Raw genomic sequence first — 26,414 nt, 5'->3', positions numbered from 1 at the left:
CTCACCTCCTTTGGCAATGTTAACACATGTTTCCCATGCCAATAAAGCCCCTTGAATTGAATTGAATTGAGAGGCAGATGGAGAGAGGGAGAGATAGAGGGGCAGTTGGAGAGGAGGAGGCAGATGGATTTTCACCATCATTATTTAACCTCTTTAGATGGGAAACAGATTTTTTATGAAGTTATGACAGAATGTTACAATTAGCTAAAACCAAACGTTTTTTTCTGGACCAAATTACACTTGTGAAAGGCCACTGACTTAATGGAATGCCAATATGTACATGCTCTTGGGTGGATTAGATTGGTCTGGTTGTTATCTGTAACCTGTAAATCATGGAACCTGATACTATATCAATGTCCGTATTATTCATGTCCTATGACATCACAATGTGTTTGATGTGTATTTCTATTGGCCCTCTTGGCCAGGTCTCCATTGGTTTCCTCAATAGGATAAATACAGGTTAAATTAAGGTTAAATCAACAAAAATAGAATCATCTCAATCATGTTATCTTCTTATAGGAAATGATCCCTCTCTCTACTCTCTGTTGGCTGCAGTGAGACTCCAGTGCAAGCCCCACCCCCCCCCTGGCTGGCCCAGACCACGTTGATGCTGTTGTGCCCACGCCGCCTCCCTCCTCCCCTTTTACTCCGGCGTTCCCCCCATTGCTACTTCCAGTGATGGCTATGAGTACCGACCCGGGCTGCAGAAGGGACGACTCCGACCCTGACTCAATGACCCCTGACCCCAGTAACCTCACCGCCATGATGGCCGCAGTCACCATGAAGACCACCGAGACAGACGTCTCACCGGCCAATGGCGTGAGGAACGGGGCTCAGCAGGGCGGAGCTAAAGGGGGCCCTCCTTCGCGGGCGCACCTCTCAGGGAGGAAGCTGTCGCTACAGGAACGAGGGACGTACCCATCAGAGGGGACTCACGTCTCCCCCCGTGTGGCACGCAGACCCACGGTGGAGTCCAAGCAGGTCTCCATCTCAGATGCAGAGGTGAGTGAACGGACTCTGCGCCTACACAGGAAAAAGGATAGGACTTTAATGCAATTCAGTTCAATGCAATAAACATGATTATTGCTCTTATGTTTTGAATTGAATTGAGAGGGCTAAGTCAGATTTATAAATGGGGTTTGGAGGCATAGTTCAGTGGTAGAACATCTGACTGAATACCAAGAGGTTTTCAGGTTTAAATAAAAGATGAATAGAATTAAAATGTTGAAGACACCAGCAGCCACAGCCAGGGAAATCCTGTTTTTATCTTTTTGCAGTCATTGTTGGCTTGAGAGTCACAGCTGTGTGTGTGTGTGTGTGTGTGCGTGTGCGTGCGTGTGTGTGTGCAGTGGGATCAGTGAATGGTGGGATTGTATACTCCATCATTGTTAACTGTGATTTGTAGTGCAGAATAGACTTGTATTGGAAAGAAAGTGAATCTCGTCCGAGCTGGCGTGTGGCGTGCCACTGGACGGTCGGTCAGGCAGACCGGAGCTTTCTCTCTCAGAGAGCTTAAGTCTTAGCAGCATTTAATGGGTCCACATACTAATCCCTGTGTGTGTGTGTGTGTGTGTGTGTGTGTGTGTGTGTGTGTGTGTGTGTGTGTGTGTGTGTGTGTGTGTGTGTGCGTGCGTGCGTGCGTGCGTGCGTGCGTGCGTGTGTTCTGAGATGACCTAGGGCAGTGCTCTGCTCAGGGACGGTCATGACATTGTGGGATTGACATTAATTTGTAATGTACATATAGAATATGTTGCCTCTAACTGCATAACCGTCTGGTCTCATCTGAGAGAACACCAGGAAGTAGCCCATCTCCAAGAGTGTGTATGAAATGGCACCCTATTCCACTTGGACTCTGGTCTAAAGTAGTGCACTTTATAGGGAATAGAGTTCCATTTGGGAAGCAGTCCAAGACTGAAAGATATACCTCTTAAATGTAATGGTAGAATGTGACACAACACCTGGATTTTGTGCTCTATGTAGCAAAATGTGAAATATTTTTTGTACATTGGTAAAAGTAGAGACTCAGAGCTACAAAATGGTATATCATACACTGCATTTTTGAGGAACAATGGAAAATAAATTCTGCTTTGAAAGTTGATAAACTTGTAAACTCACTTTTGAGAAAAGGGCATTTTAGCGTTTCGGTGAGAGAGCTCTTCCTTGTCTACACCCATTCAGCATCGTCCACACCCTCTGAAGCTTTAGCCCCACCCATTCAGCATCGTCCACACCCTCTGAAGCTTTAGCCCTACCCATTCAGCATCGTCCACACCCTCTTAAGCTTTAGCCCCACCCATTCAGCATCGTCCACACCCTCTGAAGCTTTAGCCCCACCCATTCAGCATTGTCCACACCCTCTTAAGCTTTAGCCACACCCATTCAGCATCGTCCACACCCTCTTAAGCTTTAGCCACACCCATTCAGCATCGTCCACACCCTCTTAAGCTTTAGCCACACCCATTCAGCATCGTCCACACCCTCTGAAGCTTTAGCCCCACCCATTCAGCATCGTCCACACCCTCTGAAGCTTTGGCCACACCCATTCAGCATCGTCCACACCCTCTGAAGCTTTAGCCCCGTCCATCTCCTTGCGTTCAGAGAGCAAATTTGACGCTCTGGCCGAAGATTTGTTTACCTCTGGATAACATGAAAACAGCCTAACCAGCGCTGGCAACAATTTCATTACGTTTTTTTGCTGACGTTTACTGACACCGGCCATATTCAACAGGTGTTGTACACTGTACCTAGCTAGCTAGCTAAACAATTAACCTAGCTAGGTAAACAACATGTAAGATCACACACATCACATCACACGTTAGCTAACGACCCAGCCACCTAACGTTAGCTAGGGACACTTTAGCTTGAAATGCACATCTATCACTCCAGTATTAATGCTAAATTGAAATTATTTCGCCACTATGGCCTATTTATTGCCTTACCTCCCTAATCGTACTACATTTGCACACGCTGTATATCGATTTTTCTATTGTGTTGTTATTGACTGTACGTTTGTTTTACTCCACGTGTAACTCTGTGTTGTTGTTTTTGTCGCACTGCTTTGCGTTATCTTGACCAGGTCACAGTTGTAAATGAGAACTTGTTCTCAACTGACCTACCTGGTTGAATAAAGATTTAATTAAAAATAAAATAAAACTCAAACAGTGTGGTGTTATGGGGTATCCAGAGTACATTCAAGTATCCTTTCAACCTCTCCAAAGTGTCTGAATGTGGTAATTGCACTGGTTTTTGCACACTGCATGTGCCTTAAAGTTATTGTTTACTATAAAAACAACAACACCAACCTCCCTCATACATTGTGTGTTTTCATCATATTTTTGATGCGCAAAGATATAGTCACTCGGTGGACTTTCGATGTTGCCATTAAGTCATACATCATTAGAGAACTGTCACGCCCTGACCATAGTTTACTTTGTATTTTCTATGTTTTGATTTGGTCAGGGTGTGATCTGAGTGGGCATTCTATGTTACATGTCTAGTTTGTCTAGTTCTATGTTCGGCCTGATATGGTTCTCAATCAGAGGCAGGTGTTTGTCATTGTCTCTGATTGGGAACCATATTTAGGTAGCCTGGGTTTCACTGTGTGTTTGTGGGTGATTGTTCCTGTCTATGTGTTTTTCACCAGATAGGCTGTTTTAGGTTTTCGTTACGTTCATCACGTTCTTTATTTTGTAGTGTTTGCATTGATTCGTGTTTTACGTTTGTTCATTAAAACATGGATCGCAATCTACACGCTGCATTTTGGTCCGACTCTCCTTCTCATATAGAAAACCGTTACAGAATCACCCACCACAAAAGGACCAAGCAGCGTGTCAACAGGCAGGAGCAGCGCGAGGAGACGCGCAATAAGGATTTCTGGACATGGGAGGAAATCCTCGACGGGAGAGGACCCTGGGCTAAACCAGGGGAGTGTAGCCGCCCAAAGGTGCAGCAGGAGAAGAGGCAACAGGAGCAGCCCAAAGAGGAGGTATGGACATGGGAGGACGAATTAGAAGGAAGAGGACCCTGGGCTCAGCCAGGAGAATATCTCCGCCCCAAAGAAGAACTGGAGGCGGCGAAAGCGGAGAGGCGCAGATATGAGGAGGCAGCACGACGTAGCGGATGGAAGCCTGAGAAGCAGCCCCAAAAATTTATTGGGGGGGGGCTAACAGGGAGTATGGCTACGCCAGGTAGGAGACCTGGGCAGACTCCCTGTGCTTACCGGGGGGCTAGAGAGACCGGACAGGCACCGTGTTATGCAGTGGTGCGCACGGTGTCTCCAGTGCGGGTGCATAGCCCGGTGCGGTATATTCCAGCTCCGCGTGTCGGCCGGGCTAGATTGAGCGTCGAGCCTAATGCCATGAAGCCGGCTCTACGCAGCTGGTCCCCAGTGCGTCTCCTTGGGCCGGCTTACATGGCACCAGCCTTGCGCTCGGTGTCTCCGGTTCGCCTGCATAGCCCAGTGCGGGCTATTCCACCTCGCCGCACTGGCAGGGCGACCATGAGCATTCAACCAGGTAAGGTTGGGCAGGCTCGGTGCTCAAGAGCTCCAGTGCGCCTGCACGGTCCGGTTTTTCCAGTACCACCTCCACACCCCAGCCCTCCGGTAGCAGCTCCCCGCACCAGGCTTCCTGTGCGTGTCCTCGGCCCAGTACCACCAGTGCCAGCACCACGCATCAGGCCTACAGTGCGCCTCGCCTGTCCAGCGCTGCCAGAGCCTCCCTTCTCTTCAGCGCTGTCGGAGTCTCCCGCCTGTTTAGCGCTGTTAGAGCCTGCCTTCTCTACAGCGCTGCCGGAGTCTCCCGCCTGTTCAGAACTGCCAGTTAGCATAGAGCTGCCAGTTAGCATAGAGCTGCCAGTTAGCATAGAGCTGCCAGTTAGCATAGAGCTGCCAGTTAGCATAGAGCTGCCAGTTAGCATAGAGCTGCCAGTTAGCTTAGAGCTGCCAGTCTGCAAGGAGCTGCCAGTCTGCAAGGAGCTGCCAGTCTGCATAGAGCTGCCAGTCTGCATGGAGCTGCCAGTCTGCAAGGAGCCGCCAGAGCTGCCAGTCTGCAGGATGCCGCCAAAGCTGCCAGTCTGCAAGGAGCCGCCAGAGCTGCCAGTCTGCAAGGAGCCGCCAGAGCTGCCAGTTAGCATGGAGCAGCCAGGGCCGCCAGTCAGCATGGAGCAGCCAGGGCCGCCAGTCAGCATGGAGCAGCCAGGGCCGCCAGTCAGCATGGAGCAGCCAGGGCCGCCAGTCAGCATGGAGCAGCCAGGGCCGCCAGTCAGCATGGAGCAGCCAGTCAGCATGGAGCAGCCAGTCAGCATGGAGCAGCCAGTCAGCATGGAGCAGCCAGAGCAGCCAGTCAGCATGGAGCAGCCAGAGCTGCCAGTCAGCATGGAGCAGCCAGTCAGCATGGAGCAGCCAGAGTTGCCAGTCAGCATGGAGCAGCCAGTCAGCATGGAGCAGCCAGAGCTACCAGTCATCATGGAGCAGCCAGAGCAGTCTGCCAGCATGGAGCAGCCAGAGCTGTCAGTCAGCATGGAGCAGCCAGAGCAGCCAGTCTGTGTCGACCAGTCTCTTCCAGATCTGCCAGTCGTCCAGACTCTTCCAGATCTGCCAGTCGTCCAGACTCTTCCAGATCTGCCAGTCGACCAGACTCTTCCAGATCTGCCAGTCGACCAGACTCTTCTAGATCTGCCCGTCGTCCAGACTCTTCCAGATCTGCCCGTCGTCCAGACTCTTCCAGATCTGCCAGTCGTCCAGACTCTTCCAGATCTGCCAGTCGTCCAGACTCTTCCAGATCTGCCAGTCGTCCAGACTCTTCCAGATCTGCCAGTCGTCCAGACTCTTCCAGATCTGCCAGTCGTCCAGACTCTTCCAGATCTGCCAGTCGTCCAGACTCTTCCAGATCTGCCAGTCGACCAGACTCTTCCAGATCTGCCAGTCGACCAGACTCTTCCAGATCTGCCAGTCGATCAGACTCTTCCAGATCTGCCAGTCGACCAGACTCTTCCAGATCTGCCAGTCGACCAGACTCTTCCAGATCTGCCAGTCGACCAGACTCTTCCAGATCTGCCAGTCGACCAGACTCTTCCAGATCTGCCAGTCGGCCAGATTCTCCTGGATCCGCCAGTCAGCCAGGATCTTCCAGAACCGCCAGCCAGCCAGGATCTGCCGGATCCAACCACCTGCCTGAGCTTCCTCTCAGTGCTGAGCTTCTTCTCAGTGCTGAGCTTCCTCTCAGGGCTGAGCTACCCATCTGTCCCGAGTTACCTCTGTCCCGAGCTGTCCCTCTGTCCCATGTTATCATTGTGGTGGGTAACCTATTTAGGGACGTTTAGGAGGGGGATTAAAACTGTCATGGAGTGGGGTCCACGTCCAGCGCCAGAGCCGCCACCGCGGACAGATGCCCACCCAGACCCTCCCCTATAGGTTCAGGTTTTGCGGCCGGAGTCCGCACCTTGGGGGGGGGGTACTGTCACGCCCTGACCATAGTTTACTTTGTATTTTCTATGTTTTGATTTGGTCAGGGTGTGATCTGAGTGGGCATTCTATGTTACATGTCTAGTTTGTCTAGTTCTATGTTCGGCCTGATATGGTTCTCAATCAGAGGCAGGTGTTTGTCATTGTCTCTGATTGGGAACCATATTTAGGTAGCCTGGGTTTCACTGTGTGTTTGTGGGTGATTGTTCCTGTCTATGTGTTTTTCACCAGATAGGCTGTTTTAGGTTTTCGTTACGTTCATCACGTTCTTTATTTTGTAGTGTTTGCATTGATTCGTGTTTTACGTTTGTTCATTAAAACATGGATCGCAATCTACACGCTGCATTTTGGTCCGACTCTCCTTCTCATATAGAAAACCGTTACAAGAACATTGTCAATAGGCTAGATTTGTTCCCACCAACCTAAGGATTAAATGTCATACCCCTCGTGTAGCTACAGCTCAAACACAGACCAAATTGACCTTGTAAGATGTTTGCTGTTTGGTGAAAACGTTGTATAAAATACACATTTTGACTCTCGGGGCTGGTGATCAATAACAGTAGGTCACAGCCAGACACATAAGATATCCTCATGATGTGTGGAGTCCCGGCTTTTGGTGTGAATCAACGTATTTCGGGTTTATTTTGTTTATGCTTCACAACGCTAACCGGAATGTTGGTAGCAGCCATCTTGAAATGAGGTCATCGACTCGGCCTGCCCTTATACACTCTCATGCCCATATATGGTAGTAAGTCACACTGTAGATTTTAAGGCACAGCTCAATAGCAGAGGAACCATGTCTTTGCAGATGGGGAACAGTTCTCATACCAGACTGAATTGAATACAAAAAAAATCTAATAGGGTCCTCAAATATGGGACTTTACCTTTAAGAGGATTTATTAAAGGTTCTGTCTGGCTCTGGCTGTCAGCTTCTCAAAGTCCCAAATGGCACCCTATTCCCTATATAGTCCACTACTATAGCACCCTATTCCCTATATAGTCCACTACTATAGCACCCTATTCCCTATATAGTCCACGACTATAGCACCCTATTCCCTATATAGGGCACTACTACAGCACCCTATTCCCTATATAGGGCACTACTACAGCACCCTATTCCCTATATAGGGCACTACTACAGCACCCTATTCCCTATATAGTGCACTACTACTGCACCCTATTCCCTATATAGTGCACTCCTTTTGACCAAAGCCCTGTGGGTAATAGGGTTAAACGTGGGACGCACCAAGGTTGTAGCCGTGCTGAGTGAGAGTGAACCAGGTTAACCTTGAATGGCATGGTGAGAGAGAGAGAGGAGGTGTTCCTCTTATTGACTTGGGGTATTTCAGCTTTAATATTGCAGATAGATTGTGGCTTCTATCAATGTCATTGTCTGCATCATTTCCAATCCCCCATATATATTTTTTGTAAATATACAGTGTATATACTTTTTAAAAGTATTGATATTCTCCTTTGTTATTTTCCCCTAACCCTACCACCCTCCTCTAATTAGAGTAAACTAATGGACAAAAGCACTTAGGCTTATATGGGCTATATACATTTTACAGACACAGTATGTTTTACAATCTCTCTACCGCTCTGTCTTTCTCTCTCTTTCTGTCTCTCTCACACTCCGTCTCTGTCAATCTCTCTACCTCTCTGTCTTTCTCTCTCTTTCTGTCTCTCTCACACTCCGTCTCTGTCAATCTCTCTACCTCTCTGTCTTTCTCTCTCTTTCTGTCTCTCTCACACTCTGTCTCTGTCAATCTCTCTACCTCTCTGTCTTTCTCTCTCTTTCTGTCTCTCTCACACTCCGTCTCTGACATAATTTACAAACTGAGCGTTTATGTTTAGTGAGTCTGCCAGATCAGAGGCAATAGGGATGAGCAGTGATGTTCTCTTGACAAGTGTGTGAATTGGACCATTTTCCTGTCAAAAGTAAAGTACAGACCCCCTAAAAGTAGTGCTTTAAAGTATTTCTACTTAAGTACTTTACTCCACTGCTCTCACACTACGTCTCTCTCTCTCTCTCTCCCTCCCTTCCTCTCTCCCTGTCTCTCTCTCTCCCTTCCTCTCTCTCTCCCTTCCTCTCTTTCTCTCTCTCTCTCTCTCTCTCTCTCTCTCACTTCCTCTCTTTCTCTCTCTCTCTCTCTCTCTCTCTCTCTCTCTCCCTTCCTCTCTCTCTCTCTCTCTCTCTCCCTTCCTCTCTCTCTCTCTCTCTCTCTCTCTCTCTCTCCCCCTTCCTCTCTCCCTCCCTTCCTCTCTCCCTGTCTCTCTCTCCCTTCCTCTCTCTCTCCCTTCCCCTCTCTCTCTCTCTCTCCCTCTCTCCCTCTCTCTCTTTCTCTCTCTCTCCCTTCCTCTCTCTCTCTCTCTCTCTCTCAATTCAATTAAATTCAAGGGCTTTATTGGCATGGGAAACATGTGTTAACATTGCCAAAGCAAGTGAGGTAGATAATATATAAAGTGAAATAAACAATAAAAATTAACAGTAAACATTACACATACAGAAAAACAATAAAGACATTACAAATGTCATATTATAAATATACAGTGTTTTAACAATGTACAAATGGTAAAGGACACAAGATAAAATAAATAAGCATAAATATGGGTTGTATTTACAATGGTGTGTGTTCTTCACTGGTTGCCCTTTTCTCGTGGCAACAGGTCACAAATCTTGCTGCTGTGATGGCACACTGTGGAATTTCACCCAGTAGATATGGGAGTTTATCAAAATTGGATTTGTTTTCGAATTCTTTGTGGATCTGTGTAATCTGAGGGAAATATGTCTCTCTCTCTCTCTCTCTCTCTCTTTCTCCCTTCCTATATCTCTCTCCCTTCCTCTCTCCCTGTCTTAGAGGGATGAACCTAATTATGGAGTCTCTTGTGTTGAAGCCGAGGATTAACACCCACACCCACAACAGCATCCCACACCCACAACAGCATCCCACATCCACAACAGCATCCCATATCCACAACAGCATCCCATATCCACAACAGCATCCCACACCCACAACAGCATCCCACACCCACAACAGCATCCCACACCCACAACAGCATCCCACACCCACAACAGCATCCCACATCCACAACAGCATCCCACACCCACAACAGCATCCCACACCCACAACAGCATCCCATATCCACAACATCATCCCACATCCACAACAGCATCCCACACCCACAACAGCATCCCACACCCACAACAGCATCCCACACACATCCGTGTCTCATAGTTTTGATGTTTCAGTGGTATTAGGAACCTCTTTCTATCTCTCTCTCTCTCTCTCTCTCTCTCTCTCTCTCCCTCTCTCTCTCGTCTCTCTCTCTTTCTCACTCTGCCCCCTCCATCTCTCTCCTCATTTTCCGACCACAGTGACAGCATCGCCTTCACTCTTTTCAGAAAAAGCATGAGCAGCGTTTTGGCACCAATACATTTCCCTCTTCTATTAATTGGCTCGCCACCCGATGCTCAGTACTGAAGGAGTAATGTCTGTTTAAGTGGGTTCCAGCCTCGCACAGTGCACTCAGGTGTGTCTCTCTGCCCTCACTAAGGTGTTGGATGTAAAATATTACTAGGTCTTTGAGAGTTTATTCAGAAGATAACAACTCTATAAATATTATTTCCTGGTGCCCCGACTCTCTAGTTAATTACATTTACATGATTAGCTCAATCAGGTAATATTAATTGCGGAATAATTATTTTATAGAATAGCATGTCATATCACTTAATCCGGCATAGCCAAAGACACTACCGTATCTAGCAGCTGTAATGATGTGGCAGCTGCGTTCATATAGATGATGTTGCCGCGGTCTAGGAACGGTAGGAACATGGACTATTTAGCGAGAGGCCGGACCCTATTTCTATAGAAGAAGCCAATTTGTATTCTCAAGTTTCTTAACTAACTCATCAATATGGTTTTTAAAAGACAGCTTTTCATCGATCCAGATGCCCAGGTATTTGTACCACGGACATGATCAATATGGAAACCATCCAAAGTATGCTAAAGGTTTTCAATAATAGAATGGCAGTTTCAAGTTGTATTTGTTATATGTATATGAGTAGGGAGGGATAGCTGTGTTCTCTGAGTAGGGAGGGATAGCTGTGTCCTCTGAGTAGGGAGGGATAGCTGTGTTCTCTGAGTAGGGAGGGATAGCTGTGTCCTCTGAGTAGGGAGGGATAGCTGTGTCCTCTGAGTAGGGAGGGATAGCTGTGTCCTCTGAGTAGGGAGGGATAGCTGTGTTCTCTGAGTAGGGAGGGATAGCTGTGTCCTCTGAGTAGGGAGGGATAGCTGTGTCCTCTGAGTAGGAAGGGATAGCTGTGTCCTCTGAGTAGGGAGGGATAGCTGTGTCCTCTGAGTAGGGAGGGATAGCTGTGTCCTTTGAGTAGGGAGGGATAGCTGTGTCCTTTGAGTAGGGAGGGATAGCTGTGTCCTCTGAGTAGGGAGGGATAGCTGTGTCCTCCGAGTAGGGAGGGATAGCTGTGTCCTCCGAGTAGGGAGGGATAGCTGTGTCCTCTGAGTAGGGAGGGATAGCTGTGTCCTCTGAGGAGGGAGGGATAGCTGTGTCCTCTGAGTAGGGAGGGATAGCTGTGTCCTCTGAGTAGGGAGGGATAGCTGTGTCCTCTGAGTAGGGAGGGATAGCTGTGTCCTCTGAGTAGGGAGGGATAGCTGTGTCCTCTGAGTAGGGAGGGATAGCTGTGTCCTCTGAGGAGGGAGGGATAGCTGTGTCCTCTGAGTTGGGAGGGATAGCTGTGTTCTCTGAGTAGGGAGGGATAGCTGTTTCCTCTGAGTTGGGAGGGATAGCTGTGTCCTCTGAGTAGGGAGGGATAGCTGTGACCTCTGAGTAGGGAGGGATAGCTGTGTCCTCCGAGTAGGGAGGGATAGCTGTGTCCTCTGAGTAGGGAGGGATAGCTGTGTCCTCTGAGGAGGGAGGGATAGCTGTGTCCTCTGACTAGGGAGGGATAGCTGTATTTTATTTTCTTCTGTCCTTCTCTCTCTTCTTCACTCTCCTTCTCTCTCTCTCTCTCTCTCTCTCTCTCTCTCTCTCTCTCTCTGTCTCTCTGTCTCTCTCTCTCTGTCTCTCTCTCTCTCTCTCTCTCTCTCTCTCTCTCTCTCTCTCTCTCTCTCTCCCCAACAGAGCAGGGCTCCTCTCTCTGCCTTGTCCCTGGTTGACTGTCCCCTGGTTGACTGTCCCTGGTTGACTGTCCCTGGTTGAGGACATGCAGTATCAGTGGTTGCTATGGAGCTCAGAATCATCCGTTTAAACAGATCAGTGATTATTATTATTTGACCCTGCTGGTCATCTATGATCATTTGAACATCTTGGCCATGTTCTGTTATAATCTCCACCCGGCACAGCCAGAAGAGGACTGGCCACCCCTCATAGCCTGGTTCCTCTCTAGGTTTCTTCCTAGGTTTTGGCCTTTCTATGGAGTTTTTCCTAGCCACCGTGCTTCTACACCTGCATTGCTTGCTGTTTGGGGTTTTAGGCTGGGTTTCTGTACAGCACTTTGAGATATCAGCTGATGTAAGAAGGGCTTTATACATTTGATTTGATTTGATTTGATTTGATCTGTGACTGTAAACAGAATTGAGTGACCGTACACATCACTCCTGCCGTCTCTATGAGCTCGGCAGTGAAGAACATTTTTGTTCATGTGTCCAAGGCTGATATTTTAGTCATCCAATGGTCTATTTCTCTCCGCAGGGCGCATGTCTTTCTCTCATGTGTTGTCGTTTACGAATGTTATCCCTTTTCTTGTCTTCTTCCTGCTTCAGGACTGTATCCAGCTAAACCAGTACAAGCTGAAGAGTGAGATCGGCAAGGTGAGCCTAGACCTAACGCAGAACACCCCGGGTTTAATTCTTCTTCTCTTTCTGATATTGGTATAGCGTGTTTCTTTACCATTGTGTCCCTGTTGTATCGAACTGTCTCCCATTGATTATACAGTCTGTTATGATTAACACCAAAGACAAAATCAATATTATCCCTGAGCGGAATAGCCCATGTTCACTTACCTTATGTCAACCCTGCTGGTGTTATCCATGCGCTGTCTCTGTCTGTCTGGGTCTTTCTCTGTCTGGGTCTGTCTGGGTCTATCTCTGTCTGGGTCTGTCTGGGTCTATCTTTGTCTGGGTCTATCTCTGTCTGGGTCTGTCTGGGTCTATCTTTGTCTGGGTCTATCTCTGTCTGGGTCTATCTCTGTCTGGGTCTGTGTCTGTTTGGGTCTGTCTCTGTCTGGGCCTGTCTGGGTCTATCTTTGTCTGGGTCTATCTTTGTCTGCGTCTATCTTTGTCTGGGTCTATCTCTGTCTGTGTCTATCTCTGTCTGGGTCTGTGTCTGTCTGGGTCTGTCTGGATCCATCTCTGTCTGGGTCTATCTCTGTCTGGGTCTATCTCTATCTGGGTATGTCTCTGTCTGGGTCTATCTCTGTCTGGGTCTATCTCTGTCTGGGTCTGTCTCTGTCTGGGTCTGTCTGGGTCTGCCTTGTAACAATCTCCATTTAAAGGGCCTGACCATCAATAGAAGACGGACATCTTTTAGATGTACAGTCGTAGCTGTTCCCTCTATAGCTCATATTAGAGTCCTAGGGGTATCCACGGGGGCTCCAGTCGGTCCATAGTATTCTCTAGCTGGCTACCTCTTCATCTTGGAGGGGAGATGTGTTAGAAAATGTACTAGAAAGAGGAGCTGAAGCAAAGTGGTAGCTCCACCCCAAACTCTTTACAATTTACAGGCAAGCCTATGGGTCAAATGTTCCCTCCCCTTCCGAAATTTGAAAAGATGCGAAATCGTGATTTGTCCAAATGATATGTTATGCGCGTCTGTCCACTAGATATTAGCTGTCTCCTAATCCAACAAGTGGTTTCTCTTAAGAATGATCCCTCAGGCTATTTGTAGTGTCTGTCTCCTAATCCAACAAGTGGTTTCTCTTAAGAATGATCCCTCAGGCTATTTGTACTGTCTGTCTCCTAATCCAACAAGTGGTTTCTCTTAAGAATGATCCCTCAGGCTATTTGTACTGTCTGTCTCCTAATCCAACAAGTGGTTTCTCTTAAGAATGATCCCTCAGGCTATTTGTACTGTCTGCCTCCTAATCCAACAAGTGGTTTCTCTTAAAAATGATCCCTCAGGCTATTTGTACTGTCTGTCTCCTAATCCAACAAGAGGTTTCTCTTAAGAATGATCCCTCAGGCTATTTGTACTGTCTGTCTCCTAATCCAACAAGTGGTTTCTCTTAAGAATGATCCATCAGGCTATTTGTACTGTCTGTCTCCTAATCCAACAAGTGGTTTCTCTTAAGAATGATCCCTCAGGCTATTTGTACTGTCTGTCTCCTAATCCAACAAGTGGTTTCTCTTAAGAATGATCCCTCAGGCTATTTGTACTGTCTGCCTCCTAATCCAACAAGTGGTTTCTCTTAAGAATGATCCCTCAGGCTATTGTACTGTCTGTCTCCTAATCCAACAAGAGGTTTCTCTTAAGAATGATCCCTCAGGCTATTTGTACTGTCTGTCTCCTAATCCAACAAGTGGTTTCTCTTAAGAATGATCCCTCAGGCTATTTGTACTGTCTGTCTCCTAATCCAACAAGTGGTTTCTCTTAAGAATGATCCCTCAGGCTATTTGTACTGTCTGTCTCCTAATCCAACAAGAGGTTTCTCTTAAGAATGATCCCTCAGGCTATTTGTACTGTCTGTCTCCTAATCCAACAAGTGGTTTCTCTTAAGAATGATCCCTCAGGCTATTTGTACTGTCTGTCTCCTAATCCAACAAGAGGTTTCTCTTAAGAATGATCCCTCAGGCTATTTGTACTGTCTGCCTCCTAATCCAACAAGTGGTTTCTCTTAAGAATGATCCCTCAGGCTATTTGTACTGTCTGTCTCCTAATCCAACAAGTGGTTTCTCTTAAGAATGATCCCTCAGGCTATTTGTACTGTCTGTCTCCTAATCCAACAAGTGGTTTCTCTTAAGGATGATCCCTCAGGCTATTTGTACTGTCTGTCTCCTAATCCAACAAGTGGTTTCTCTTAAGGATGATCCCTCAGGCTATTTGTACTGTCTGTCTCCTAATCCAACAAGTGGTTTCTCTTAAGAATGATCCCTCAGGCTATTTGTACTGTCTGTCTCCTAATCCAACAAGTGGTTTCTCTTAAAAATGATCCCTCAGGCTATTTGTACTGTCTGTCTCCTGTTTTATGAAAGCCTGTGGACGAGTCACGTTGCTTTGATGTGAACTTGAATCATACGGTAGAGCGTGTCCATGAAGCATCTCATCCTGTTTCCTCTGACTACTGAATGCTTTAGAGCACTGGGACTGGGGTGAATTTCTAAGAGGTGTTCCGTTCCACAGATGATTCATTCCACACCTACTAAGACTAGATAAACCCAACAGAGATACTCTATAATAACATAGAGAGAAACACTATAATAAAATATATAGATACACTATAATAACACTCTAATAACATAGAGATACACTATAATAACATAGAGATACACAATAATAACATAGAGAGAAACACGATAATAACACTATAATAACATAGAGAGATACACTATAATAACATTATAATAACATATAGATACACTATAATAACATTATAATAACATAGAGATACACTATAATAACATAGAGATACACTATAATAACATAGAGATACACTATAATAACATAGAGATACACTATAATAACATAGAGATACACTATAATAACATAGAGATACACTATAATAACATAGAGATACACTATAATAACATAAAGAGATACACTATAATAACATAGAGATACACTATAATAACATAGAGATACACTATAATAACATTATTATAACATAGAGATACACTATAATAACATAGAGATACATTATAATAACATAGAGATACACTATAATAACATAGAGATACACTATAATAACATAGATATACACTATAATAACATAGAGATACACTATAATAACATAGAGATACACTTTAATAACATAGAGATACACTATAATAACATAGAGATACACTTTAATAACATAGAGAGATGGACTAAATATGCTGCATTATTGACATGTCTCTCTCCTCTCCTGTGACTTTGCAGGGCTCCTACGGGGTTGTCAAACTGGTCTACAATGACAATGATGACAATCACTATGTAAGTGACCAGCGTGTGTTTGTTTGGTGTGTGTGTGTGTGTGTGTATGTGTGTGTGTGTGTGTGTGTGTGTGTGTGTGTGTGTGTGTGTGTGTGCGTGTGCGTGTGCGTGTGCGTGTGTGTGTGTGTATGTGTGTGTGTGTGTGCGTGTGTGTGTATGTGTGTGTGTGTGTGTGTGTGTGTGTGTGTGTGTGTTAGCCCTCTTTCTACTTGTAAAAGGAGTCAATTATGATCCATCAGCCATTTTCAGCTCTTTGTGAAGTGGAACGTTTTAGTAGCTTGAAATGATAATGGCCCAACTCAAGGCCTTTATCTACCTGCACACTGTCTTAGTTGTCCGTCCCCTGTGTGTGTGTGTGTGTGTGTGTGTGTGTGTGTGTGTGTGTGTGTGTGTGTGTGTGTGTGTGTGTGTGTGTGTGTGTGTGTGTGCACGCGCGCGTGTGTGTGTGCGCGTGTGTGTGTGTGCGTGTGTGTGTGCGTGTGTGTGATTCATGTTAGCGGTGTCGATGCAAAGCGATCACATCAGAAAGGGTTCTCCGTTCCCCGTCTTAGTGCTCATGCTGACAGTGAGATGGCCTGTACTGTAAATGCACGGACAGATTGCATGGTTCAAATCAGAGACAGACTGGTCTCATCTGGAGAGAGAGAGATGGATGCAGAGGTACTGAGAGAGAGAAAGGGACAGAACGAGAGATAGGGGGAGAGAGGGGGGAGAGAGGGTGGTGAGAGAAAGAGAGAGAGAGAAAAGGAGAGAGATGAGAGAGATTGAGGTTTGCTCCTGGATAAAAACAAGGAGAGATGGATGAGGGGAAAAAAGTATGACATCACAACAGCAAAAATGTATGACATCACAACAGCAAAAATGTATGACATCACAACAACAAAAATGTATGACATCACAACTGGAAGTCGCTCTGGAGAAGAGCGTCTGCTAAGTGACTCAAATGTAATGTAACATGAGGAAGAGGAAGGCACAGGATTGAATTATATTTCCAGGCATTCCAGACTTGGATCTGTACATCTGTGTCCACAGTGAGAGCTCAAGGTGGGGGTTCTGTTATACATCCTCACACAGAGTACCAGTAACCTTCTAATGGTAAAGATGCTGGACGACAAGAAAGGCATCGCTGTAACAGATTTTGCAACAGATTATTTTGTGATTTGTTTTTTTGTTGTTGTCCAGTTTTGCACGCTCTAATCGTGTAGACAATCTACAGTCTATCGTAGATTACAAGATCATCTCTGATGTCGTCTCTCTGTGCCAGCCGAAGGGACTGTTTTCCATGAGAATGGTAGTCGCTCTAATCACTTCCTCTAAAGCTCTGCTGCTTTTGAGTGTTCAAAATACACTTTTATGGTAGAGTTTCTGTCACTGAGGGGTTATCAGATTGGTGGAATCCTTTTTGAAAGTTGCATAAACACACGGGCCAATAAAATAAAGCCGTGGACGTTAGGTTGAGGTGGAGTTCATGCTAGAGCACGACATAGGCAACAGTCCGTGGAGTTCATGCTAGAGCGCGACAAAGGCAACAGTCCGTGGAGTTCATGCTAGAGTGCGACATAGGCAACAGTACATAGAGTTCATGCTAGAGCGCGACATAGGCAACAGTCCATAGAGTTCATGCTAGAGCACGACATGTCAACAGTCCGTGGAGCGACTACCTAAAGGCCGATGGGTCGACATGTCAACAGTCCGTGGAGCGACTACCTAAAGGCCGATGGGTCGACATGTCAACAGTCCGTGGAGCGACTACCTAAAGGCCGATGGGTCGACATGTCAACAGTCCGTGGAGCGACTACCTAAAGGCCGATGGGTCGACATGTCAACAGTCCGTGGAGCGACTACCTAAAGGCCGATGGGTCGACATGTCAACAGTCCGTGGAGCGACTACCTAAAGGCCGATGGGTCGACATGTCAACAGTCCGTGGAGCGACTACCTAAAGGCCGATGGGTCGACATGTCAACAGTCCGTGGAGCGACTACCTAAAGGCCGATGGGTCGACATGTCAACAGTCCGTGGAGCGACTACCTAAAGGCCGATGGGTCGACATGTCAACAGTCTGTGGGGCGACTACCTAAAGGCCGATGGGTCGACATGTCAACAGTCCGTGGAGCGACTACCTAAAGGCCGATGGGTCGACATGTCAACAGTCTGTGGGGCGACTACCTAAAGGCCGATGGGTCGACATGTCAACAGTCCGTGGAGCGACTACCTAAAGGCCGATGGGTCGACATGTCAACAGTCTGTGGGGCGACTACCTAAAGGCCGATGGGTCGACATGTCAACAGTCCGTGGAGCGACTACCTAAAGGCCGATGGGTCGACATGTCAACAGTCCGTGGAGCGACTACCTAAAGGCCGATGGGTCGACATGTCAACAGTCCGTGGAGCGACTACCTAAAGGCCGATGGGTCGACATGTCAACAGTCTGTGGGGCGACTACCTAAAGGCCGATGGGTCGACATGTCAACAGTCCGTGGAGCGACTACCTAAAGGCCGATGGGTCGACATGTCAACAGTCTGTGGGGCGACTACCTAAAGGCCGATGGGTCGACATGTCAACAGTCCGTGGAGCGACTACCTAAAGGCCGATGGGTCGACATGTCAACAGTCCGTGGAGCGACTACCTAAAGGCCGATGGGTCGACATGTCAACAGTCCGTGGAGCGACTACCTAAAGGCCGATGGGTCGACATGTCAACAGTCCGTGGAGCGACTACCTAAAGGCCGATGGGTCGACATGTCAACAGTCCGTGGAGCGACTACCTAAAGGCCGATGGGTCGACATGTCAACAGTCCGTGGAGCGACTACCTAAAGGCCGATGGGTCGACATGTCAACAGTCCGTGGAGCGACTACCTAAAGGCCGATGGGTCGACATGTCAACAGTCCGTGGAGCGACTACCTAAAGGCCGATGGGTCGACATGTCAACAGTCCGTGGAGCGACTACCTAAAGGCCGATGGGTCGACATGTCAACAGTCCGTGGAGCGACTACCTAAAGGCCGATGGGTCGACATGTCAACAGTCCGTGGAGCGACTACCTAAAGGCCGATGGGTCGACATGTCAACAGTCCGTGGAGCGACTACCTAAAGGCCGATGGGTCGACATGTCAACAGTCCGTGGAGCGACTACCTAAAGGCCGATGGGTCGACATGTCAACAGTCCGTGGAGCGACTACCTAAAGGCCGATGGGTCGACATGTCAACAGTCCGTGGAGCGACTACCTAAAGGCCGATGGGTCGACATGTCAACAGTCCGTGGAGCGACTACCTAAAGGCCGATGGGTCGACATGTCAACAGTCCGTGGAGCGACTACCTAAAGGCCGATGGGTCGACATGTCAACAGTCCGTGGAACGACTACCTAAAGGCCGATGGGTCGACATGTCAACAGTCCGTGGAGCGACTACCTAAAGGCCGATGGGTCGACATGTCAACAGTCCGTGGAGCGACTACCTAAAGGCCGATGGGTCGACATGTCAACAGTCCGTGGAGCGACTACCTAAAGGCCGATGGGTCGACATGTCAACAGTCCGTGGAGCGACTACCTAAAGGCCGATGGGTCGACATGTCAACAGTCCGTGGAGCGACTACCTAAAGGCCGATGGGTCGACATGTCAACAGTCCGTGGAGCGACTACCTAAAGGCCGATGGGTCGACATGTCAACAGTCCGTGGAGCGACTACCTAAAGGCCGATGGGTCGACATGTCAACAGTCCGTGGAACGACTACCTAAAGGCCGATGGGTCGACATGTCAACAGTCCGTGGAGCGACTACCTAAAGGCCGATGGGTCGACATGTCAACAGTCCGTGGAGCGACTACCTAAAGGCCGATGGGTCGACATGTCAACAGTCCGTGGAGCGACTACCTAAAGGCCGATGGGTCGACATGTCAACAGTCCGTGGAGCGACTACCTAAAGGCCGATGGGTCGACATGTCAACAGTCCGTGGAGCGACTACCTAAAGGCCGATGGGTCGACATGTCAACAGTCCGTGGAGCGACTACCTAAAGGCCGATGGGTCGACATGTCAACAGTCCGTGGAGCGACTACCTAAAGGCCGATGGGTCGACATGTCAACAGTCCGTGGAGTTTCTACCTAAAGGCCGATGGGTCGACATGTCAACAGTCTGTGGGGCGACTACCTAAAGGCCGATGGGTCGACATGTCAACAGTCCGTGGAGCGACTACCTAAAGGCCGATGGGTCGACATGTCAACAGTCCGTGGAGCGACTACCTAAAGGCCGATGGGTCGACATGTCAACAGTCCGTGGAGCGACTACCTAAAGGCCGATGGGTCGACATGTCAACAGTCTGTGGAGCGACTACCTAAAGGCCGATGGGTCGACATGTCAACAGTCCGTGGAGCGACTACCTAAAGGCCGATGGGTCGACATGTCAACAGTCCGTGGAGCGACTACCTAAAGGCCGATGGGTCGACATGTCAACAGTCCATGGAGCGACTACCTAAAGGCCGATGGGTCGACATGTCAACAGTCCGTGGAGCGACTACCTAAAGGCCGATGGGTCGACATGTCAACAGTCTGTGGGGCGACTACCTAAAGGCCGATGGGTCGACATGTCAACAGTCCGTGGAACGACTACCTAAAGGCCGATGGGTCGACATGTCAACAGTCCGTGGAGCGACTACCTAAAGGCCGATGGGTCGACATGTCAACAGTCCGTGGAGCGACTACCTAAAGGCCGATGGGTCGACATGTCAACAGTCTGTGGGGCGACTACCTAAAGGCCGATGGGTCGACATGTCAACAGTCCGTGGAGCGACTACCTAAAGGCCGATGGGTCGACATGTCAACAGTCTGTGGGGCGACTACCTAAAGGCCGATGGGTCGACATGTCAACAGTCCGTGGAGCGACTACCTAAAGGCCGATGGGTCGACATGTCAACAGTCTGTGGGGCGACTACCTAAAGGCCGATGGGTCGACATGTCAACAGTCCGTGGAACGACTACCTAAAGGCCGATGGGTCGACATGTCAACAGTCCGTGGAGCGACTACCTAAAGGCCGATGGGTCGACATGTCAACAGTCCGTGGAACGACTACCTAAAGGCCGATGGGTCGACATGTCAACAGTCCGTGGGGCGACTACCTAAAGGCCGATGGGTCGACATGTCAACAGTCCGTGGAACGACTACCTAAAGGCCGATGGGTCGACATGTCAACAGTCCGTGGAGCGACTACCTAAAGGCCGATGGGTCGACATGTCAACAGTCCGTGGAGCGACTACCTAAAGGCCGATAGGTCGACATGTCAACAGTCCGTGGAGCGACTACCTAAAGGCCGATGGGTCGACATGTCAACAGTCCGTGGAGCGACTACCTAAAGGCCGATGGGTCGACATGTCAACAGTCCGTGGAGCGACTACCTAAAGGCCGATGGGTCGACATGTCAACAGTCTGTGGAGCGACTACCTAAAGGCCGATGGGTCGACATGTCAACAGTCCGTGGAGCGACTACCTAAAGGCCGATGGGTCGACATGTCAACAGTCTGTGGGGCGACTACCTAAAGGCCGATGGGTCGACATGTCAACAGTCCGTGGAGCGACTACCTAAAGGCCGATGGGTCGACATGTCAACAGTCTGTGGGGCGACTACCTAAAGGCCGATGGGTCGACATGTCAACAGTCCGTGGAACGACTACCTAAAGGCCGATGGGTCGACATGTCAACAGTCCGTGGAGCGACTACCTAAAGGCCGATGGATCGACATGTCAACAGTCCGTGGAACGACTACCTAAAGGCCGATGGGTCGACATGTCAACAGTCCGTGGGGCGACTACCTAAAGGCCGATGGGTCGACATGTCAACAGTCCGTGGAGCGACTACCTAAAGGCCGATGGGTCGACATGTCAACAGTCCGTGGAGCGACTACCTAAAGGCCGATGGGTCGACATGTCAACAGTCCGTGGAGCGACTACCTAAAGGTCGATGGGTCGACATGTCAACAGTCTGTGGAGCGACTACCTAAAGGCCGATGGGTCGACATGTCAACAGTCCGTGGAGCGACTACCTAAAGGCCGATGGGTCGACATGTCAACAGTCCGTGGAGCGACTACCTAAAGGCCGATGGGTCGACATGTCAACAGTCCGTGGAGCGACTACCTAAAGGCCGATGGGTCGACATGTCAACAGTCCGTGGAGCGACTACCTAAAGGCCGATGGGTCGACATGTCAACAGTCTGTGGGGCGACTACCTAAAGGCCGATGGGTCGACATGTCAACAGTCCGTGGAACGACTACCTAAAGGCCGATGGGTCGACATGTCAACAGTCCGTGGAGCGACTACCTAAAGGCCGATGGGTCGACATGTCAACAGTCCGTGGAGCGACTACCTAAAGGCCGATGGGTCGACATGTCAACAGTCTGTGGGGCGACTACCTAAAGGCCGATGGGTCGACATGTCAACAGTCCGTGGAGCGACTACCTAAAGGCCGATGGGTCGACATGTCAACAGTCTGTGGGGCGACTACCTAAAGGCCGATGGGTCGACATGTCAACAGTCCGTGGAGCGACTACCTAAAGGCCGATGGGTCGACATGTCAACAGTCTGTGGGGCGACTACCTAAAGGCCGATGGGTCGACATGTCAACAGTCCGTGGAACGACTACCTAAAGGCCGATGGGTCGACATGTCAACAGTTCGTGGAACGACTACCTAAAGGCCGATGGGTCGACATGTCAACAGTCCGTGGAGCGACTACCTAAAGGCCGATGGGTCGACATGTCAACAGTCCGTGGAACGACTACCTAAAGGCCGATGGGTCGACATGTCAACAGTCCGCGGAGCGACTACCTAAAGGCCGATGGGTCGACATGTCAACAGTCCGTGGAGCGACTACCTAAAGGCCGATGGGTCGACATGTCAACAGTCCGTGGAGCGACTACCTAAAGGCCGATGGGTCGACATGTCAACAGTCCGTGGAACGACTACCTAAAGGCCGATGGGTCGACATGTCAACAGTCCGTGGAGCGACTACCTAAAGGCCGATGGGTCGACATGTCAACAGTCCGTGGAGCGACTACCTAAAGGCCGATGGGTCGACATGTCAACAGTCCGTGGAGCGACTACCTAAAGGCCGATGGGTCGACATGTCAACAGTCCGTGGAGCGACTACCTAAAGGCCGATGGGTCGACATGTCAACAGTCCGTGGAGCGACTACCTAAAGGCCGATGGGTCGACATGTCAACAGTCCGTGGAGCGACTACCTAAAGGCCGATGGGTCGACATGTCAACAGTCCGTGGAACGTCTACCTAAAGGCCGATGGGTCGACATGTCAACAGTCCGTGGAGCGACTACCTAAAGGCCGATGGGTCGACATGTCAACAGTCCGTGGAGCGACTACCTAAAGGCCGATGGGTCGACATGTCAACAGTCCGTGGAACGACTACCTAAAGGCCGATGGGTCGACATAGGCAACAGTCCGTGGAGTTCATACTAGAGCACGACATGTCAACAGTCCGTGGAGCGACTACCTAAAGGCCGATGGGTCGACATGTCAACAGTCCGTGGAGTTCATGCTAGAGCACGACATGTCAACAGTCCGTGGAACGACTACCTAAAGGCCGATGGGTCGACATAGGCAACAGTCCGTGGAGTTCATACTAGAGCACGACATGTCAACAGTCCGTGGAGCGACTACCTAAAGGCCGATGGGTCGACATGTCAACAGTCCGTGGAGCGACTACCTAAAGGCCGATGGGTCGACATGTCAACAGTCCGTGGAACGACTACCTAAAGGCCGATGGGTCGACATGTCAACAGTCCGTGGAGCGACTACCTAAAGGCCGATGGGTCGACATGTCAACAGTCCGTGGAACGACTACCTAAAGGCCGATGGGTCGACATGTCAACAGTCCGTGGAACGACTACCTAAAGGCCGATGGGTCGACATGTCAACAGTCCGTGGAGCGACTACCTAAAGGCCGATGGGTCGACATGTCAACAGTCCGTGGAACGACTACCTAAAGGCCGATGGGTCGACATGTCAACAGTCCGTGGAACGACTACCTAAAGGCCGATGGGTCGACATGTCAACAGTCCGTGGAACGACTACCTAAAGGCCGATGGGTTGACATGTCAACAGTCCGTGGAGCGACTACCTAAAGGCCGATGGGTCGACATGTCAACAGTCCGTGGAGCGACTACCTAAAGGCCGATGGGTCGACATGTCAACAATCCGTGGAGCGACTACCTAAAGGCCGATGGGTCGACATGTCAACAGTCCGTGGAACGACTACCTAAAGGCCGATGGGTCGACATGTCAACAGTCCGTGGAACGACTACCTAAAGGCCGATGGGTCGACATGTCAACAGTCCGTGGAACGACTACCTAAAGGCCGATTGGTCTCTGCGCTTTCGACGTATTGAAGTTGATCATGTTGTGAGATGGAAGTTATTTTCTGTTTGTTGTGAGCACACCCCCCTGTTTTTAGTTTTGCTCCACTTTCTGATTTTACTTCCTGTCTTTAAGTTTGATGTGGGTTTTCATTATTTTTGGGTAGATTTAGGAGGTTCTCATGGTAGGTGTCTTAAAGGTCTCGGTTGTCTCTAGTCAACTTTCAGTCCGTCCCGTCCCCCCATGAGTGTCTTTCAGAACCCAAATCACTTAAGCGTGAAATGAAGAAGCTAATTATTAGCAGACAGACACGGACTCTCTGACGCTCTCAGAAACAGGAAATAAAACGCCCCTCAACATTTGAATTGACATTTGAGAGACTTACAGAGAGACTTACAGAGAGACTTACGGTTGTGAGGTCATATATTTGAGTAATTTAGCAGACGTTCCTAAACAGAGAGACTTACAGTAGTGAGGTCATACATTTTCAGACTTTAAAAAAAATTGTCATGATCCCCATGGGAATCGAACCCTCAACCATGGTGTTGCAGGGTTGAGTGTTCTCTCTCGTCCAATGCCTGAAAAACAGTAGCAGTGGAAGGGTTGGAGGAGATGTATCACTATAAACAGTAGCAGTAGAAGGGTTGGAGGATATGTATCACTATAAACAGTAGCAGGGTTGGAGGAGAGGTAACACTATAAACAGTAGAAGGGTTGGAGGAGAGGTAACACTATAAACAGTAGCAGGGTTGGAGGAGAGGTAACACTATAAACAGTAGCAGTAGAAGGGTTGGAGGAGATGTAACACTATAAACAGTAGAAGGGTTGGAGGAGATGTATCACTATAAACAGTAGCAGGGTTGGAGGAGAGGTAACACTATAAACAGTAGAAGGGTTGGAGGAGAGGTAACACTATAAACAGTAGCAGGGTTGGAGGAGAGGTAACACTATAAACAGTAGCAGTAGAAGGGTTGGAGGAGATGTAACACTATAAACAGTAGAAGGGTTGGAGGAGATGTAACACTATAAACAGTAGAAGGGTTGGAGGAGATGTAACACTATAAACAGTAGAAGGGTTGGAGGAGAGGTAACACTATAAACAGTAGAAGGGTTGGAGGAGAGGTAACACTATAAACAGTAGAAGGGTTGGAGGAGATGTAACACTATAAACAGTAGAAGGGTTGGAGGAGATGTAACACTATAAACAGTAGAAGGGTTGGAGGAGAGGTAACACTATAAACAGTAGAAGGGTTGGAGGAGATGTAACACTATAAACAGTAGCAGTAGAAGGGTTGGAGGAGATGTAACACTATAAACAGTAGAAGGGTTGGAGGAGATGTAACACTATAAACAGTAGAAGGGTTGGAGGAGATGTAACACTATAAACAGTAGAAGGGTTGGAGGAGAGGTAACACTATAAACAGTAGAAGGGTTGGAGGAGAGGTAACACTATAAACAGTAGAAGGGTTGGAGGAGAGGTAACACTATAAACAGTAGCAGTAGAAGGGTTGGAGGAGATGTATCACTATAAACAGTAGCAGGGTTGGAGGAGAGGTAATACTATAAACAGTAGAAGGGTTGGAGGAGAGGTAACACTATAAACAGTAGCAGTAGAAGGGTTGGAGGAGATGTATCACTATAAACAGTAGCAGTAGAAGGGTTGGAGGAGATGTAACACTATAAACAGTAGAAGGGTTGGAGGAGAGGTAACACTATAAACAGTAGAAGGGTTGGAGGAGAGGTAACACTATAAACAGTAGAAGGGTTGGAGGAGATGTAACACTATAAACAGTAGAAGGGTTGGAGGAGATGTATCACTATAAACAGTAGAAGGGTTGGAGGAGAGGTAACACTATAAACAGTAGCAGTAGAAGGGTTGGAGGAGAGGTAACACTATAAACAGTAGAAGGGTTGGAGGAGAGGTAACACTATAAACAGTAGCAGTAGAAGGGTTGGAGGAGAGGTAACACTATAAACAGTAGCAGTAGAAGGGTTGGAGGAGAGGTAACACTATAAACAGTAGCAGTAGAAGGGTTGGAGGAGAGGTAACACTATAAACAGTAGCAGGGTTGGAGGAGAGGTAACACTATAAACAGTAGAAGGGTTGGAGGAGATGTAACACTATAAACAGTAGAAGGGTTGGAGGAGATGTAACACTATAAACAGTAGAAGGGTTGGAGGAGAGGTAACACTATAAACAGTAGAAGGGTTGGAGGAGATGTAACACTATAAACAGTAGAAGGGTTGGAGGAGATGTATCACTATAAACAGTAGCAGTAGAAGGGTTGGAGGAGATGTAACACTATAAACAGTAGAAGGGTTGGAGGAGATGTAACACTATAAACAGTAGAAGGGTTGGAGGAGATGTAACACTGTAAACAGTAGCAGTAGAAGGGTTGGAGGAGATGTAACACTATAAACAGTAGAAGGGTTGGAGGAGATGTAACAC

General features: G+C 48.4%; 1 protein-coding gene across 1 annotated transcript in view; it reads left to right on the top strand.

Annotated features, from left to right (window-relative positions):
- Positions 1-26,414, top strand: part of LOC118966703 (calcium/calmodulin-dependent protein kinase kinase 1) — a 156,436-nt gene that overhangs the window by 55,012 nt on the left and 75,010 nt on the right. The window contains exons 2-4 of the mRNA XM_090188866.1: positions 556-1,002; positions 12,244-12,291; positions 15,554-15,607. Of these exons, the coding sequence (XP_090044992.1) occupies positions 679-1,002; positions 12,244-12,291; positions 15,554-15,607 (426 nt within the window). The 5' untranslated portion in view covers positions 556-678. The remainder of the gene's footprint in view (positions 1-555; positions 1,003-12,243; positions 12,292-15,553; positions 15,608-26,414) is intronic.

The sequence above is a fragment of the Oncorhynchus mykiss genome, chromosome 10 (genome assembly GCF_057628025.1).
Source record: "Oncorhynchus mykiss isolate SJ-2025 chromosome 10, ASM5762802v1, whole genome shotgun sequence".
NCBI lineage: Eukaryota > Metazoa > Chordata > Actinopteri > Salmoniformes > Salmonidae > Oncorhynchus > Oncorhynchus mykiss.
Note: the sequence above shows the minus strand (reverse complement) of the source record. Positions and strands in the feature narration are given on the sequence as shown.